The 17,816-nt window shown below is 37.8% G+C and overlaps 1 protein-coding gene across 1 annotated transcript; it reads right to left on the bottom strand.

Moving 5' to 3' along the window:
- Window positions 1–2,999: 2,999 nt before the first annotated feature.
- LOC117373600 (microtubule-associated protein RP/EB family member 1-like) lies at window positions 3,000–13,935 on the bottom strand. Its single transcript, XM_033969662.2, has 7 exons — window positions 13,769–13,935; window positions 11,337–11,467; window positions 9,015–9,160; window positions 8,238–8,436; window positions 8,050–8,153; window positions 4,957–5,106; window positions 3,000–4,419 (listed from the first exon to the last, which is right to left on the bottom strand). The coding sequence occupies exons 2-7, from the start codon at window positions 11,455–11,457 to the stop codon at window positions 4,366–4,368; spliced, it is 774 nt and encodes a 257-aa protein (XP_033825553.1). The 5' UTR covers window positions 11,458–11,467; window positions 13,769–13,935; the 3' UTR covers window positions 3,000–4,365.
- Between the last annotated feature and the right edge of the window lie 3,881 nt (window positions 13,936–17,816).

Below are 17,816 nucleotides of genomic sequence, written 5' to 3'. Positions count from 1 at the left end.
ACTTCAGCACATTTGTTTTATTTTTTCTGTGATATAGACCCCTCTTGCTTAAAATGCATTCAGGTGTGTGTTTGCTCACTGGTCATGTGAATGTTCAAGTAAACGTAGTAATTCGTTAGTTGTAAAGCCGTCTCTAAAGGACTTCTCTGCTATCTTGCAAGCCATTTTGTAAATATTTAGAATGGGCCTAATTCTGAGTTTAAAACTTGTTATTAGGAGTTTTAATCTAAGTTTTAAGATTCCAAATCCTATCCTATTCCTATCTCAAATTGTTAGCCCCTGGATTGCCACATATACACTTTCCAATGTGGTGTAAATTTGTGTGTCTGAACATAAACAGTACTATAAAGCACTATCATGGAAATATAGTAAGATCTAGAAGATGGTCACAATGTAGAGGCAGCCACGATGTAGGGACAGCCACGATGTAGGGGTGGTTGTGATGCAGGAGGTCGTGAACTAGAGGTGGTCCCAATCTTGGGGTAATCGCGATGCACGGGATTGTGAAGTAGGGGCGGTCACGATGCAGGCGGTCGTGAAGTGAAGATGGTCACGGTGTAGAGGCAGTCACAATGCAGGCGTTTGTGAAGTAGATGTAGTCACAATGTAGGGGAAGCCACGATGCAGGCGGTCGTGAAGTAAAGGCAGTCACGATGTAGAGGTGGTCGTGATGCAGGTGGTCATGAAGTTAAGGTGGTCACGATGTAGAGGTGGTTACGATGTAGGGGTGGTTGTGACGTAGAGATGGTCACGATGTAGGGGTGGTCGCGATGTAGGAGTGGTTGCAAAGCAGGTGGTTGTGAAGTAAAGGTGGTCATGATCTTGGGATAGTTGCAATTATCAAGGTGACAAATGACATCCGCTTGAACACTGATACAGGCAAAGTCTCAGTCTTAATCCTGTTAGATCTGAGTGCTGCTTTTGTGACTGTGGATCATGGGATCCTCTTACAGAGACAAGAGGAATGGGAGGGCATCTCTGGTACGGCACTAAACTGGTTCAAGTCCAATCTAGAAAACAGGGAGTACTTGGTTGAAATTGGAAAATGTGTCTCAGATAAAATGTCCCTGACCTGTTGGGTGCCCCAGGGGTCAGTCCTGAGACCCCTGTTCAATCTCTATATGCTGCCATTAGGCCAGTTAATACACAGCAATAATGTGTCTTACCACAACTCTGCAGATGACACTCAGATCTATATCTCACTGGCAACATGTGAATATGGACCAGTGGATTCACTCTACCACTGCATCCAACAGATCAGTGTGTGGATGCAAAACAACTTTCTCCAGCTAAATTCAGACAACACTGAAGTCATCATCTTTGGCCACAGAAACATAGAGAAAGTGTTAGCAGTTACCTCCAGTCTCTCTCTCTGAAACCATCAAATCAGGCTACAAATCTACGGGTAATAATGGACTCAGACTTGAACTTTAACAGCCACATCAAATCAGTAACATCTGCAGCTTTTTACCATCTAAAAAACTGCAAAAATCAAAGGTTTATTGTCAAAGCCAGACTTAGAGAGACAGAGACTGTCTCCATTAGGTTAGACTACTGTAACGGCATGCTTACTGGCCTCTCCAAACGAGCCTTAAGACAGCTGCAGTACATCCAGAACACTGCTGCTCGTGTCCTGACTAGAACCAGGAAGTACGAGCACATAAGTCCTGTGCTCAGGTCTCTGCACTGGCTTCCTGTAGCTCAAAGAATAGACTTTAAAGCAGCTCTGCTTGTGTAAGTCTCTCCATGGCCTAGCACCAAAGTACATCTCCGAAATGTTAGAGCCATGTGAACCATTTCACAATTTGAGGACTTCAGGGACCGGCCTCCTGCTGGTGCCCAGAGTCAGGACTAAACATGGGGAATCAGCGTTTCAGTTTTATGCAACTAAAACTTTGAACAGTCTTCCTGAAGATGTGAGACAGGCCTCCACTTTGACAATGTTTAAATCCAGGCTCAAAACAGTTCTGTTTAGCTGTGCATTTTATTCTGCACTCTTGTGTTTTAATGTTAATTTTATGATTATGTGTGATTATTTATGTTCTGATTTGTGTGATTTTAATGTCCTTCTTATTCTGTAAAGCACTTTGAATTACTTTGTGTATGAATTGTGCTATACAAATAAACTTGCCTTGCCTAATAAAGACAGCGCTGCTAAGCACGTGCTTTTTGTTTTCATAACTTAACAATTTCACTCTGTGGTTTCTTGAAGGAGGAGGATTTTGGATATTGAATGTGGATCTTATTAAACACAACACTTTGACTGTGAGACACTATAAAAGTCCCACACTGGAGAATTTCTTCAACTCGTTTTGGCGACAGAAATATGACCTAATATCCACTGATTTTTCACCATGTTTGGACATTACTGAGATATGTGACAGGTTTTACACAAAGCAAAAAAAAAAAACTGAATTTCTGCATGATACTTACACCGAGGCTATATTGGCATTAGCTAAATAAATGCCGGACACATTTTCACCGATTTTGTGTCTCTTTGGCACGAAAAATCACAGCAAATGTACGGCCCTGACCCCCGCGTGCACATAGCCGGAGCAACGGTCTAACCCTCTGTGTAACAACTGGGAGGGGTGGATCAGTTTTGCATTTTCATACACACTTAATGACAGTGAACTGTGTGGATACTGTATACATTCTAATAAATAGGTTTTACCATAATTTTCAATTTTTTATGAAGCGTTAATATAATGGGATAGGGGGACAGTAAGAGGAGAGCGCGAGGACACTAGTCAGCAAAGAGGGGGGTCCGCCTTTAACAGGGATATTAGATACAATGTTAAGCACAAGATTGGACGGTTTTGAGCATGTAGCTGTTATTTTTATGAAATGGAGATATATGCGACTCTAAAGTGATGTAAGGGTTTAAATATTGGTGTAAATAAGTCATAACTAACTGAAAATGTGTAGAATCGTATTTCAAGACAACTAAAGCTGCTTGCAAATTTATATCAAATGTGTAAATTCAAAATCAACACTAGTCCAAATACTTGTTTATTTTAACACATTTTAAAGTTACAATACAAACATTTGCCCAAAATATGAAAGAATATAGAATAAAAAGAGGACAGGTTATGAATAAGGCCATTGCAGAAGAGCTGTGTACACTTGACACTGAACACATTTTACTGTTAAAAGTTTGTTATTTTTTATTTTAATATAGAAATTTTCAAAAAGTTCAAAGGCAGTATACAGCTGAGAATGAGATATCAGTTTTGACATCAATAGGTTTTAACAAGGCAAAAATCACAGTGTACCACAGAGCTATGTCCATTAGCGCATATTAAGGACCACTGGTGTAGACAGTGCAAATGCCTTAAAAAGATCACCCACCTTAGGCAAAAGCTTCTCAATATATTTCTTTTCAATTAATTGACAGAAATCAGGCCTCATGAATGTATGCAGCCAAAACTAGAACTATTATGTGGTGATTCAAACTTGCAACAAGTAACTTTTCTGTTAACTGTTCATCTCCATGGAGATGTAATTTCTTTGGAATGTTCCACAGTATGGCATTAAACAAATTCACCATGCATTTATTCAATAACAGGGGTTTATTGCTAAAACCACCATCTTGCAAAACATGCATTCTTACTATGAGCAAACTTGCCTCTCCACAGTCCCAACGTCACCTAGACAAGATTAATGCCATACTGTGAAATATTCTAGGCAAAATGGTCGCAGGTCCTACTTCTGTCAGAAAAGTTAGAACACCTTTAAACCAGGCAAGAGGAAGAAATCAAATACCGAGGTACTATTTATGCATCCTAAAGGTCTTTTGCCATAAGGAAATGTGTAAAAGCATAAACACAACTTGGATTTGGATGAAACAAAACATGGAGATTGAACAGTTGCCAAGTCATAAATAATTAAAAGCAAACCCAATTGACTACTAGTAAAAAAAAAAAAATGCTAACCAAATTTCATTGCTGTAATATTAGCGAAGAAACGTTAAGTGCAAATGGCGAATGCGACGTCAGCAGTTGCAGCATATGACCTTGTGTTGGGAAATTATGAATTCATTTTTTTTTTCTTGGGACAAATCCAGCCACTCATACATACACATACAGAGAGATAAACACATTATCACACTGGAGTCCATCTTCAAAACTAGAAAGACCCCGCCCACCCTGTTTGCGATGGGGAAAAAAAACAGACTTGTATTGTATGATTGTTATGAAGGATGCAACTTCAAATAATAGGCAGAAGAATGGACTCTGGCAGGAGGACATTTTGAGGACCACTTGTCAGGAGAGGATTTCTGAATTGTGTTAGGACAGGCTTTATGTGAGAAGAGATCTTGAGGTGAGAGTAAAAAACAGGAATACCGAAGTAAGTTGTTCAGAATTAAAACTCCTCTTGCTCTTCCTGCTCATCAGCTCCCGGTATGACAAAGCCCTCCTGCATAAGGGAGGATCAGATAAACATTAATGTGGTTATAATATGCAAATAGGGGAAAATCCAGTTCAGTACCCTTTTTGCACCTATTTATTTGACCAAACTTTGTCTCACCCCAGTATGGATATAGTGCTACTGTCTGCATTTCTATTTTTTATTGTTTTATATGTGTGTTTTATTGATGTTAGGCTTTACGGAAAAAAAAAATCAAGTAGCACGGCTGCAAGTTATGGTGGACAGATTCAGCATTACTTTTAATTACTGGCATTGGCAGATAGCAGTCTGTCCTATGTTTTGGCCTGATTGAAGCCACTTGCAGAGAAGGTCAAACAGTACTTACAAGACAATGCTCAATTTAAATCAAAATGACACATAAAATGAGTGCAATAGGTTGGGTTAAAGTGATGCATTATAAACTGCCCTTATTTTGAAATTGAGCTGGAGGATGAAATTCTACAGTTGAACTATAGACAATATAGATTTGCCCATGAATGAGAAATGTTGTCTATAGTTGGTCAGTGCCTTAAGTCCTGAACTTACATCTGTGGCATAGAGGATGTCGATGATCTTCCTCAGTGTGGGGTCGTCCTCTCCTTGCTCCTGACACAGCATCTCAATCCTCCTGAGCTTGTCAAAGTAAAAGTCTCTCTCCTTCTCCATGTCTATGACGGTCGCTTTAAGTTCTTGAACCTAAAAACAATCAGGGAGTCAAATCCATAGACTATATAAATTGGACCAAGGGATAGCATTTGGCTCCAGTGAAATGAAGCTCATTGATGCTGCAAATTTGAACGAAGAGGACACAGAGAAAAGGCAATGGCAATCAAGGCTACTTTCCAGAGCAAATTTTACCTTGAGAAGGCATGGAAACACCTGAAATATCAATAAGCAATACTCAGACATTTAAATGTGTAGTGAGGAAATAAAAACTACACTAAAATAAATATTATAACATGGATCAGAAAATAGCCTTGTATTGATATGTTATATCACAAACAGACCTGGAGTTGTATGTTTAACACACAAATCCTGCATATTTAGATTCTTCTCTGAAACAGAAAACACCCTTGTGATGTCATGTGGTAATACTGTGTTTTTAAATGCAATACATCTTCACGAGAATCATTTGGGTAATTTCAGCCCTGGAATTGTCAATCTCTAGTGAACTAAAGGTAAAAGCAGCAATTAACTTAAACTACAGCTTCATGACATCACAAGGTGGAAACAGCATAAACAGCATTTTGAGCTTCAAAGAAGCAAACAAAAAAGAACAATAGGGTAAGCCAGTAGGGCCATTAAAGGTTGAATGGAGGCCATTAAGACTGAAAGTAGAGACAATAGCCATTTACAGTTTCAGGGTAGTTATCCCCTCCCTTCAGATAGATATAAGGCAGTGTCCACCAGTAATTTAACCAGAACTGAAGATAAGCAGCTAAACATCTTGTGTTTTGTTTCATTCATTGGCAAATGTTTGTTAATAAAGCATTACTCTGTCCTTCACCCATACCTACAGTCATATTGCACATGAACACAATTCCAGCTATACCTTTGTAAACCCTGAGTCGTCCAGGTCTGATCCATTGCAAAAGACGAAGCTAAAATCTCTCAACTGGACAAACTGTTGTAGGAGTGAAGATGTTTCGCTGCTCATCCAAGCCGCTTCTTCAGTTCTGGTCAGATTACTGGTGACCACTGCCTTATATATATCTATTTGAAAGGACGGGCTAACTACAGTGAAACAGTAAACATCTATTGTCTCCAGTTTCAGCTGGAACTACCCTATTCAGCCCATAACGACCCTGCTATTTTTCTCATTTTTCTGGGTTTGAGGATGGAGTTGTAGATGGGGGAAAGATTATGTCTCAGGCCCCCATTTCTGTTTAAGGAAGGATTGTCTTTCCTAACAAACATTGCTTCTGTAACTCCCCTCTCAAACCATTTCTTTTCTCTGGCTAAGATCTGAACTTCTCCATCTCAAAGCCACCAACCACTCCTTTGAAGATAGTGATGTACAGCAGACTGGGGTCCAGAGGAACTCTCACGCCGGTGTTGGTACATACTCATATGGAGTAGCTTTCTCCAGTGTAATGCTCACTACACTCTTCACTACACTGAATGGAGTAGAATACATTACTTTGTTTATGGCTCGGGGTTTTGTCCTTTGGGTGAACTAGTTTTTATCTTAAAGTGTTTGTGGGTTTGAAAAAGACAGGAATCTCATACTGTCTGACAATTCTCTCAAGTTTTTAGACATACCCACTGTGTAAGGAATGGTGACACCTTTCCTTCTGGGTTCAGATTCGCTGTTGCCCTGTTTTTTAGCTCTTAGATCTATTGAAGGACCATTTTGGATCTCCACAAGCAGAGAGGGCTTTCTCCACATGTTGTTCCTCCACTTTTCCCTCTGTGTTGTAGAGTACGGATAACTCCAAGTTTGTGCTACAGTGATTGGTGTGAATCAAGCAGCAGGTATTGGTCAGTGTGTGTGGGTTTCCTGGAGACACAGGTCCTCTCCTATTGTTAAAGCACAATCTAAGAAGGCCAGTTTGTTCTCCTTGGCCTTTTCCCCTGTGAATGTGATGTTTGGATCCACAGCATTAATATGTGCAGTAAAGGGCTTCAGATCTGGAATTTAGATTTTGGTCCACATATTGATACCAATGTGTGAGTGGAGCACCTGGAAATGAGGCCGAAGCCTCCTGTTCAAATTGTTCCATGTATAAATTAGCCATAACAGGAGAGACCAGTGAGCCCATGGCACAGCCGTGGATTTGCCTGTAGAAGTTTCCTCTAAACTGGAAATATGTGGTATTAATACAGCAGTTTGCAGATTTGGTCCAGTGTCAGTTTAGTTCTCTCTTTTAGCTTAGTATCCTGCAGTAGCCTCCTCTTTGCTGCCTCCACCGCTACTGATGTGGGGATACACGTGAAATGAGAGGTCACATCAAATGAAACCATGGTCTCATCTGAATCAAATTGGAGAGGGTTTATTTTTGCTAACAAATTCTGCTGTGTTCTCAATATGGTGCTCCGTGTTGCCCACCAGAGGAGCCAGGATGGTCTTCAGACGTTTCCCCACATTGTATGTGATGGAATCAACACAACACACAATGGGTCTGAGGGGTACTTCTTTGTGGATCTTTGGGAGGCCATAAATACAAGGAATGGAATCGCCAGGACAGAGTCTGTAATATAGCTGTCTATCAATGACTTCCTCCTTCTCCAGCTTCTGTAAGCAGTCTAGATTCAGCTGCAAAATGAGCTGTGTATTTGAGAGCTGGTCTCTTTAGACTCTTAAATCTTGACTAGAAGTACTGTCCCATGAATAATCTGAGAAGCATAAATGTAAAATGTTTGATCCCTGTGTGATGCTGCGTCTTGGCCGAGTTGTTCATGAATTCAGAAGCATTAACATTTGAGACTGAAATGAACAGATAAAATACAAGAATCTATTCGGAATGTTTGTAGAAGTCTAAACAACAACATATTTTCTATACGAAAACAGTGTATTTTGTTGGGGATATAGACTTGGGCTGCATGATTAAAAAAAAATACATAAAAGGCGATTTTTCTAATTGCATGTACCGGTAGATTTGCAATACAATTTTGATCTCCCAATATCCATGCACTGACCTGCAGCAGTAATTCCTGCTGTTCTTGTGCTTCTGCCCCCGTCTTTCTGGAACCAGGGGATACCATTTTGGGGGCTACTTTGGCAACAGGTGGCCTCTGAGGACCTAAGACATGAAATCGACATTAACCTTCCAAATGGTGAAATCCCAGAATCCCAAACAATTAAACAGAAAAGCAAAATGCCGTACCTTGACTGACGGCCTTTTTGACGGGCTTGCTCTGTGCTACTGCAGGGGTAGTGGAGGAGACGGGGTCCTGGCCTTGTCGCGCAGCCACTGGATCATAGTGACCTCCGTCATAGTTGGCATCGAAGAACTTCTTGAACCACTGCACAAACTCAAAGTTGTCCTGGAACTTGCCCTTCACCAGTTTGTCGACCGGGATGTTCTGAGGGAAGAGAGACAAAGACACACGAGAGACAAGACAGAATCATTTAAGTACACTGATGGCCGCATAGTAAAAAGTTACAAAAATTACACATCAGGATATACAAGTAACAAGTATTAACAACAAGTTTAATTGTAAATGCAGGGCTGCACCAATATGGATTTTTTAGTTCAATACCGATATTATGCTGGCATTTTTAATCTTATATATATATATATATATATATATAAATATACACACACACACACTCGCACACATACACACAGTATACTGAAATACACTACAGTATACATATACAGGAAAATGTTACATCTCGGCTCAATTTGATCTGAATTTAGAAGTAAACATGGAGGTGTGAAGAGAATCCATTTTAGATGTGAAAAAATGCAGTACTTGCATTTGTCCACAAACAGTGCTGTGCTTCTACACATTGCACCACACCACAGAAGTAATGTTAGCACTTGCTAGCTCCAACTTTACAATAACTTTTATACCATGTGCTTTTCTAAGGTAATGCCGGTTGACTTAAAGGGAAGGGAATTTAGATCATCATGTTACCCTGTGCTCCCCCTGCTTACCTTATCGACGCCAGACTTTTTAAAGGCAACTTGCAAAAGCTTGAAGTTCTGAATGTACTCATGTTCCAGCTTGGCAGCAAATTTGACTTTTTTCAAAGGCAGACAGTTATCGAACAGCATGTCCATGAATTGGCAATAGGCAGCACCTAGGATTAGAGGACAAGACAAGTTGGCAGAGGTCTGAAAATACATAAAATATACCATGATTAGAAGTGTGGAAATTGAAAATATTGAAATGGATGGTTGTTCAAAATTTGAAATGAAAAATTATTGAAATGTAATCTTTTAAATAAGTAAACAACATTATTACCGCACTTTTGTGTTTAATTTTACAGTCCAGGCACTCCATATTGTGTGGCATTTGAACCTCAACCAAGTCATTTACAGGCATGTAGCACATTTCTTATGGATTGCAAAATTATGGCACATTCCCCGTCCTGTTCACCCAAATCGCATCATTGGTTTTGTATAGATCACAATGAATATCACACAGCCATGCAGCATTTCTCATAAGCTTAGTTCATTTTGCCAAGCAGAGCGGAACATACCACAGACATCCTTTTCTAGGGATGGTCCCAAATTACATTTTTGAGCTGATACCATTACCAATATCCAATATTCATATTGCTTATCAGCTATAGCAGCAAGATTTGCCTATATCAATTAGAACGCAGCATTTCAGCTTTTTCAGTTCTGATATGTTCTGATATTAACTATCTGCCAATATCCGATATCATCCGATACCAGTGCAGAGACTGAAATTTGCATCAGCTGTTATTTTTGGTTAAAGGAAATAAATGAAGACAAAACTAATACATATGTTATGTTATTTATTCCAGAAGTAACTGAAGCCACATCCATCACTGCAGCATTTTATCTAAATATAATATTTTAAGTTGGGAGAATCTGATAAGATTCACAGATGCCTGCTTTGTTTATAAAATCCTACATGGACTCGCCCCTCCACCACTCAATGACTTTGTTAGCCTAAGATCAAGCTCAACCCGCATCACTAGAGGAGCCGCAAGAGGAGACTGTCTGATCCCATTCAGAAAGACATCATTTGGTCAATCAGCCTATTCTGTTAGAGCTTCTAAAGGGTGGACCAGCATCCCTACAACTATCAGGGAGAGCTCCACATACAACTCTTTTAAGTCCCAATTTAAACGTTGGCTTTTAACAAATCAGACCTGTCAACACCAAACTCCTGCTGCTGCCATCTAGTGTTTGTCCCTTTGCATGTGCGTCTCTGTAATTCTGCTTCAACAAATCTTTTTATTGGCCCTTTGTTTATTTTCTTGTGCTTTTTTAACATAATCTTTTACTGTTATTAATTGCATGCTGTTTTTAATAACCTGTCTGTTTTAATTATTTCGTTTGTCTTCGCTATGATTCACTTCGCTTGTCTTTGCTATGATTCACTGCTCAAGACTTAATGCTTTTCTACCTTTTTACCACACCTGTAAATGCACATTTATTTTTATTTTATTCTATGTGTCCTCTGTAAATTATTTAAATTTGCAAGGAGCCATCTGTACATCATGGCAACGGACAACAGATGAAAACTAGCCTCTTGGCTAATTCTGGCATGTTAAACAGTTACTGTTGGTCAACATGCACTGTCCGCTATATATATATATATATATATATATATATATATATATATATATAAATAAAACAGCTGGAAGGTTTGGTGTAAATAAAAGTTCAAACATAATTTTTCGGCCAACTACAAATAGACTTATAACATCAAATTACAAGTTTTCCATATTGCAAATATCTGGGAAAGCCTCCAATATCACCAATATTGAAACAGATGTAATCACACATCCCTTGCCTTTTTAGCCCCTTCAGTAGAGTCTCCCTCTGAAGTAGGGCTTCACGACTTGGGGAAAACGATTCAATTACACATTTTTCAGAAAAGCATTGATAATATACTTTATGTTTTAATAATAAGATTCTGTTCAAAGTTCACATTATAAAAGCCTCTTGAAGAATTGATAAAAAGATTAAACTATGAACTGATGAATACAAGTTTGTACAAGAGTAAAACAGGAGATTTTGTGATTTGTGAAGGAAATCATGGCACTTCAAAAAGTAGCATTTGAGATTTGCCAATTGCAGCTATTGAAGGAGTATTAACTGCTACCACTTAACATTTAGATCACCATGAAAATAACATATGAAAATAACATATTGACATGATTTACAAGTTTCAGTTTTGAGCTCTTCAGGCATGCTTTTGATGAGGGAATGTGATAACATGGTAGAAAGCTACAAAAATATAAAAATGATATATTACATAGAAAATAGTGTACCTACCTGTGCACAGCTGTTCTATCTTGGTTAAGTTCATTTGCAGAGCCGTGTTGATCCACTCCAGCATGTCATGACGGCTCAGGTTCTCACTCGTCACGGAGGTGGCATACACATTCACAGCCATTTTCGGTCACCTGTAAATACAAAGGAGAAAGCAGTTTAACATGGACACCTGACTAAAAGTAAATACATTAAGTTTTGCTTGAGCAGAAAATCAATCAAAGGAGCGCGCTGCATTACATCTCTGCAAAGACAAGTGGGTCTGCAACTGTATCCTGCCTCCCTGATTTCAGAGGGTGTGATTGACAGGCAGATTAACAAATCAGAGAAACAAATGGTACTTTCGCATCTAAACAAAGATGACAGCTTACATTTAAAAATGAGAAACAGAAGAGAATCATCAATCAAAGCTCCAAACTCTTATTTATCTCAGGTAAATGACGTTATACACTTTGTTTTGAATGATATGAGAATTTGAGAGAATACCCCGAAATATAGAACAGATGGGCTGGTCTGGCAAGGAAAATTGTGGATGTAGTGGAGACACAAAAAAACGTTGCTATGTATTAGATTTGTCAAATAAACAAAAATACCCAGATCCTTCTTGATAATAAGATACTCAGCAAATATTGCATTTTCTGACTATCCACTGTCAAGACTTACCATCTAAAAAAGGGTCTATAAAAGCTTGTAATATAAATATAAATTTCTCATTTATATGTCACTGCATCATAACAGAGGTGAAATCAGGGTCTGTCTGTCTGTCCTTAAGGGAGTAACAACTGGAAACAACCTCATGATTGAACCCTAACTCTAACCCTGTAGATAAAAGAGTCTTTGTTATAGTCTAGTTTGGACAATAAAAAAGAAGCTTTGAAGTCCATTACTGATTCATTGGAAGTCATGATAGAACTTGGTTTGTCAATGGTTGAAATTATAAAAGCTAAGGAAGGTGTATTAATGTACGAGCATTATGGATACTTTGCAACTCAACAGTGTTATGTCTTGCACTGCCATGTCTGAATCTCTGTTACTTAAATTAGACTTTAATGTGAGTCTCAATCTGACCATAAGGGATCGACTTAGCTGGTACTACAGCAGGTGAGCTGATTTGTGCTAAACAAGTAGTCATTTCTTTCGTTGATCTTCATACATGGTTGTGGAAATATGGTGACAGTGGGGCATATTGCTGGACTTCAAATGACATCACAAGACCAATAATATTTAGTGGAGATGGAGGACAGCTACAATTAATAGTGTATATGGAAATTTGTGTAGCAAATTAGGGATTTTACAGATCCAATCAGTCACATATGTTTAACACACAAATCCTGCATATTCAGTCTGAGTCCTTCTCTCAAACAAAAAACTTGAAATTGTACTTGAAAAAAACCAAACGTTTCAATCCCCTCACATGGCCATTATCCTTCAGGAGCCAAACAAGCTGTGATGTCACACTTAACAGTCCCACAGGGAAACATAGTCTTGCCCCTATCTAAGTGTATGACACAATCACATTCTAGTTGAATCAGAGAGTTATTGTTAAGCAGAGCAGTTAAGAGTAGCAGGGGGGAAAAGTAAGAAATACCATTACAAAATAATTAGGTTACTGCAAGAGTATTTTTGAGTAATTCTATAGGATATTTTTAATAAACCCAAGTCCTAATTGTCCTAAATGTGTTAAGTAACTAGCTGGATAGAATGGATGGATTTTCATGTGTACTTTTTACTTAGTACACATTTGGCAGCATAAGTACTTGTAACTTGAGTACATTACTTTTACTACAGAGCTCATTTTCAGTACTTTTTCCACCACTGGTATAGTAGTCAGGACAAAATCCTAATCTATTAACAATCATTTATTGTTATAAGCAAATTAAGACTTAGAAACTACCTTAAAATAACACGTATTCGCATAAAAACATATCTGTTTAAGGAAGTACGGTTTTGTCTTGTCAATTCCTGATTTTATTGCAAAACACGCACCCACAACAATAAACCATAAGGCCCGACACAATCACTATTTAGGCCTTTTAAAACGTCTTCAAACAGATCATATTTCATTCATATATGGTCGAAATCCCAAATGAGTCACTCCCGCAGTCCTCTTTGTAATCCGTTAGTCTCACGGGGAATGTGTGCTCTCCCCGCCCTGAACTCCAAACACTAGCCTTCGCTAGCTCAAGTTAGCACATTAGCTTCTGTAGCCTCAAACTTTTAAAACCACGTTAAATTAAGATAAATAGGGGTTTATTCGGTTCAAACGATACTTTTAGTCAAGATGCCCATCTAGAGCCCCTGTTTTATTCATGATCGACGTAGTTATTAACGATACACTACTTTTAAGTGTGCTGAAACGAGCAGCTAACATGACCGAGCTAGCTACCGCCACTTGCCATGCCGGTACAGAACTAGGTTACAGCTTTTAAACTTACCTGAATGTGATAGATCACGCGATTTGCGGTTTTCCTCGGTGTCTTATTTTATAGGATTTTATAGTATTGTACAAAATGCCACTAGACGCTGTCGGTGCCTTTGTAACTTCTGCTTTTTTGCGTCTGCTCTTGTTGGCACTTCACGATCAGTCACCGGCAGCGGAAGAAGTGACGCGCTGACGTCATAGATAAAGGAGTTGCGTACCGACGTAAAGTCAGTCAGTCACAGTCAAGATATATATATATATTTTGGTAATCCTAACTGACCTCAAACAGGAAAGGTTTAGTCAGACAGTGGGAAAAAAGTGCATGTGTCTTTTTATATAGTGTATGTATACTTCTGTTTTTAATTGTATGTTAAAATGCTTACATAGCCCCACTTCTAGGCACAGATGAAATGTTATTTAGTAAGGTAGTTCTGGTGTAATTTTGGTTTAGTCTTGGTTTGGTCCTGGTTTCCTTTAAGACGTCAACCAAAATCGTCAGCACTTGTACAACTGGAACTACAAACAACATTTTCGTATTCCCAACTTTGATATTTGACCAATAATATCTCCTGTTTTTTCTTAACATTCCCCAATCTTAATATCTCCTTCTTTAAGTTGTCATTTCTTTGCATAGGCCAATTTTTGTACTTTTTTATCATCTTCAAATTGACTTTTAGCGAGCTAGGCTTTGATATACTGATGTAGTTTATGAAGTCTTCTATGCAAGCTGAAGTTCTCCCTTTTATGTAATATGTAAATCTATGTATCACTCCCTCAGACTCTCTAAGCTTGAGCAATTTGTGGCAAATGTGATCTTGTTTCTTAAACAATTCCTTGTTTTAAGTTTTCTTTATCCCTAATTCCTTATCAGTTCAGCTTTATGAGTATCAGATATCATGCTGCTTGGAATTTTGCTCTGCTGTTTGTCAGTGTCTTGCTGGATTTTGTAATTAACGTTCTTCAGACGCTGTATCTCCTGAACTATTTGGGTGTAACTTTTTCATTGTCATTCAACTGCTCATTTAAGACACTGTCCGTCATCTCTAAGTCCACACATCTTTTTTGTCAGACAATTTCTGAGTCATCCCCGATGTTTTTGTGTAAACATTCGATATCTTCTAAGGTGCGATTTTTCTCAGTTTCTAACTCAAAAGGGCGCTGTTCCCACTCTCCATCTTGAGGCAGTTTTGATTCAAAACTTTCAAACTCTTCTTGCAAACTAGCTCTCATTGCATTATCTGAAATCATCACCTCTTCTTTGCTGCAACTTCCTCTGCGTGTTCATTTTGTAATTCTTCATTATCTTCTTGCAAATTTAAATTTTTACCTTCAACCATTAAGGGTTCCTGCACATGTTTAACCTTAATTAATCTCGAAACCTCCCTCGTTACAAGGTCATTTCTTTGCATCAGCTTCTTTTTCTCATTTGTTTGTGTATTTGAATGAACTTTTAGATCGCTAGCTCTTTTGTAATCTTCAAATTGACTTTTATCAAGATAGCCTCTTCAATATCCTGATGTGGTTTCTGAAGTTCTCTATGCAAATTGAAGTTCTCAACTTGAAATGTCTTCTCTGTCATCTGTGTATCGTTCCCTCAGACTGCTCATTTTTAACCTTCACTAGGCTCGAAACCTCCCTCGTTACAGACATTTCTTTCCATTAGCAACTTTTTAGAGCTTTCAAATGAACTTTTACCCAGCTAGCATCTTTAATCTTCAGATTCAATGCGTGGATTTCATGACCCAAGTTAGTATTCTCCATCTTCAAGTTATTTGAGTCATCCGTAATTTCCACAATCTCTCAATCTCGGCAATCTTCACCAGTTTGTGAAGAAGTTTCTATTGTTTCTCGGTCAATTTCTAATTTTTAGCATCAGTCGTTGCTACGTCCTTGTCAATGTGGTTCCAACAATCGGATAAGGCTTTCAGGTTTATAATTTGGTTCTGCATATCTCCAATATCCTGCAGAATAATAGCATTAGCACGTTGAAGATCGATTAACTGCAGGTGTCTTTGCTTGTATTCAAACTGTTATCTTGTCAGCCTGATATTATTTTATTTTTCAAAGACGTTTTGTTAACCTCTTTTTTAGACACCTTCCAGCATCGCCATCACTTCTCTTTTCTTTTATAAAATCTTATCTGCACCCAATTTCTGGGTCATGCTTGATATTTTGTCAAGTATGTTTGGCATCATCAAAATGATGATGATTATCAGTTACTAACTCAAGGTGGTACTGTTTCCAGTCTTCTCTTTAAGATAATTTAGATTTCAAGATCTCAAACTCCTTTCACAAACCATCTCTCTGGCTTTTTAACATATCCATCTTGTCTTTCAGTTGTTTGCATTCTTTCTTAAATCTCAAGATCTCAGATCAATTGTATCGCTTAAGTTCGTAACCTCCTGAATTGCCTCGTTTGTTGCTCGGATTTGATTTTGTGAGGTTGAGTTTCCACATCAACCTCACTGCGGTGCTCTTTCAAAACAGCTACAGCAGCCCTATGGTTCAGAAAATAAACAACAAGGTTTACAGTGGTCAAATAAAAATGCTTTCTTCAGAGCCTCAAAACCAAACCATAAAAAACTTTACATCCAATAACATCTGTATGTCCCATAAAAAAAAAAAAAAAAATCTGGTTGACTAAAACTGTTAAGAATTCAGTTGGCTAAATTAGAGTGACATTTTCATTAACTAAAACTAACAAAATACTTTAGTCTTAAAACTAAAACTAGAATAAGATGCAAACTATCGGAGATCTACAATGAGCACCAGGGCACATGCAGAATAGATTTTTATTTGTTTCACATTTAGTTCTGACATACTTATATATTTATATGTATAGTGTGTGTGTGTGTGTGTGTGTGTGTTATATATATATATATATATATATATACACATATATACACATATATACACACACACACACAATTAGAACTTGATCAAAATGCTGGCTCATGTGCAAGAATGGCATTACTTAGTATCAGCACTGAATACAGTATACATTGAAAACAAACCTATACAAAGCACATTAAATGAAACGAGAGGTAATAAAACATTTGTTTTCAGTTACAAATTGTAGCACCATTTTTAAAAACAAAATTAAAAAATATACAATTACTGCACATTATCATTTCCTTTGGCACCTACCTAAACAGTTTTGGTCTTGAGCTTTTCAAAGTTAAAGTTACAACACTTATTTGCAAACCAATAAAAGTTCTATTACCTGAATAAAAAATGTGACTGATGCAACCCTTTTATGTTTGCCGGAAAAAAAATCCATATGGTGAGAAATTCATATTACACCTCAAACTAGAGTTACATTACACTGTATAATGGACATGATTCAAATTTACGTCTTGTTAGTGATGTTTAAAGATCCTATGCCTTATTCAGATTTTTAAATAATAAAAAAAAGGTATTTCATATAATTTTCATAAAATGTATCAGTGAAAAAAACAACCCTAGTCAAACTTATTTGTGACCCTATTTTTATGAGCCCCAAGCCTAACATTTATCATAATACAAGACCTTAAACACTTCTTAAAGTAAAATCAAAACTCATATTAATGTACATGCAAATAAATAGTATAGTTTAGTTATGTATGACCTGATCTGGCACATATTGATAGGTGACTGGTAGCAGCATGTAAAAAACTATACAAAGAATGCAGTCTTTTCCACAGACAATACAAAGTGTTAGTGGCTCCACTGAAGGGGGTTGGAGTGGAGCATAAGTTGCTTGGGCCATGACAGCATAGGAGACAAAGTGTCCAGTGTCAAGCAGCTTGTCTGTCCACTCCTTGCTAACAGACTAGACATTCTTGCAGTAAACTCTTATGGATGGGATATGAATGTATAATAGGCTCTGTGCTCATTAGTGCTCTGGCTAGCTAAAAGGTAATGCTCACTTTTATACTTACTTTTTTTTTAGATGTAAAGTAAAGACTAACCAAATGTTTTCATATGTAAATGACTTCAGTTTGCAGCATTTTAATATTTTTTAGCACTGAGTCACAAAATTCTACCTTTATAAACAATTAAGTTTCTTTCAGTGAAGTTTT

This window comes from Periophthalmus magnuspinnatus, chromosome 7 (assembly GCF_009829125.3).
Source record: "Periophthalmus magnuspinnatus isolate fPerMag1 chromosome 7, fPerMag1.2.pri, whole genome shotgun sequence".
Lineage (NCBI taxonomy): Eukaryota > Metazoa > Chordata > Actinopteri > Gobiiformes > Gobiidae > Periophthalmus > Periophthalmus magnuspinnatus.
This window is presented reverse-complemented; position numbering and strand designations above follow the sequence as displayed.

Bases quoted from the DNA above. Each gene is read 5' to 3' on its own strand.
- LOC117373600 (XM_033969662.2), bottom strand. From the start codon at position 11,457: ATGGCTGTGAATGTGTATGCCACCTCCGTGACGAGTGAGAACCTGAGC. The intron at 8,437-9,014 runs GTAAGCAGGGGG...CTCTTCCCTCAG, and splicing joins AAAAGTCTGGCGTCGATAAG to AACATCCCGGTCGACAAACT. The intron at 5,107-8,049 runs GTCAGTGCATGG...GATTGTTTTTAG, and splicing joins AGCAGGAATTACTGCTGCAG to GTTCAAGAACTTAAAGCGAC.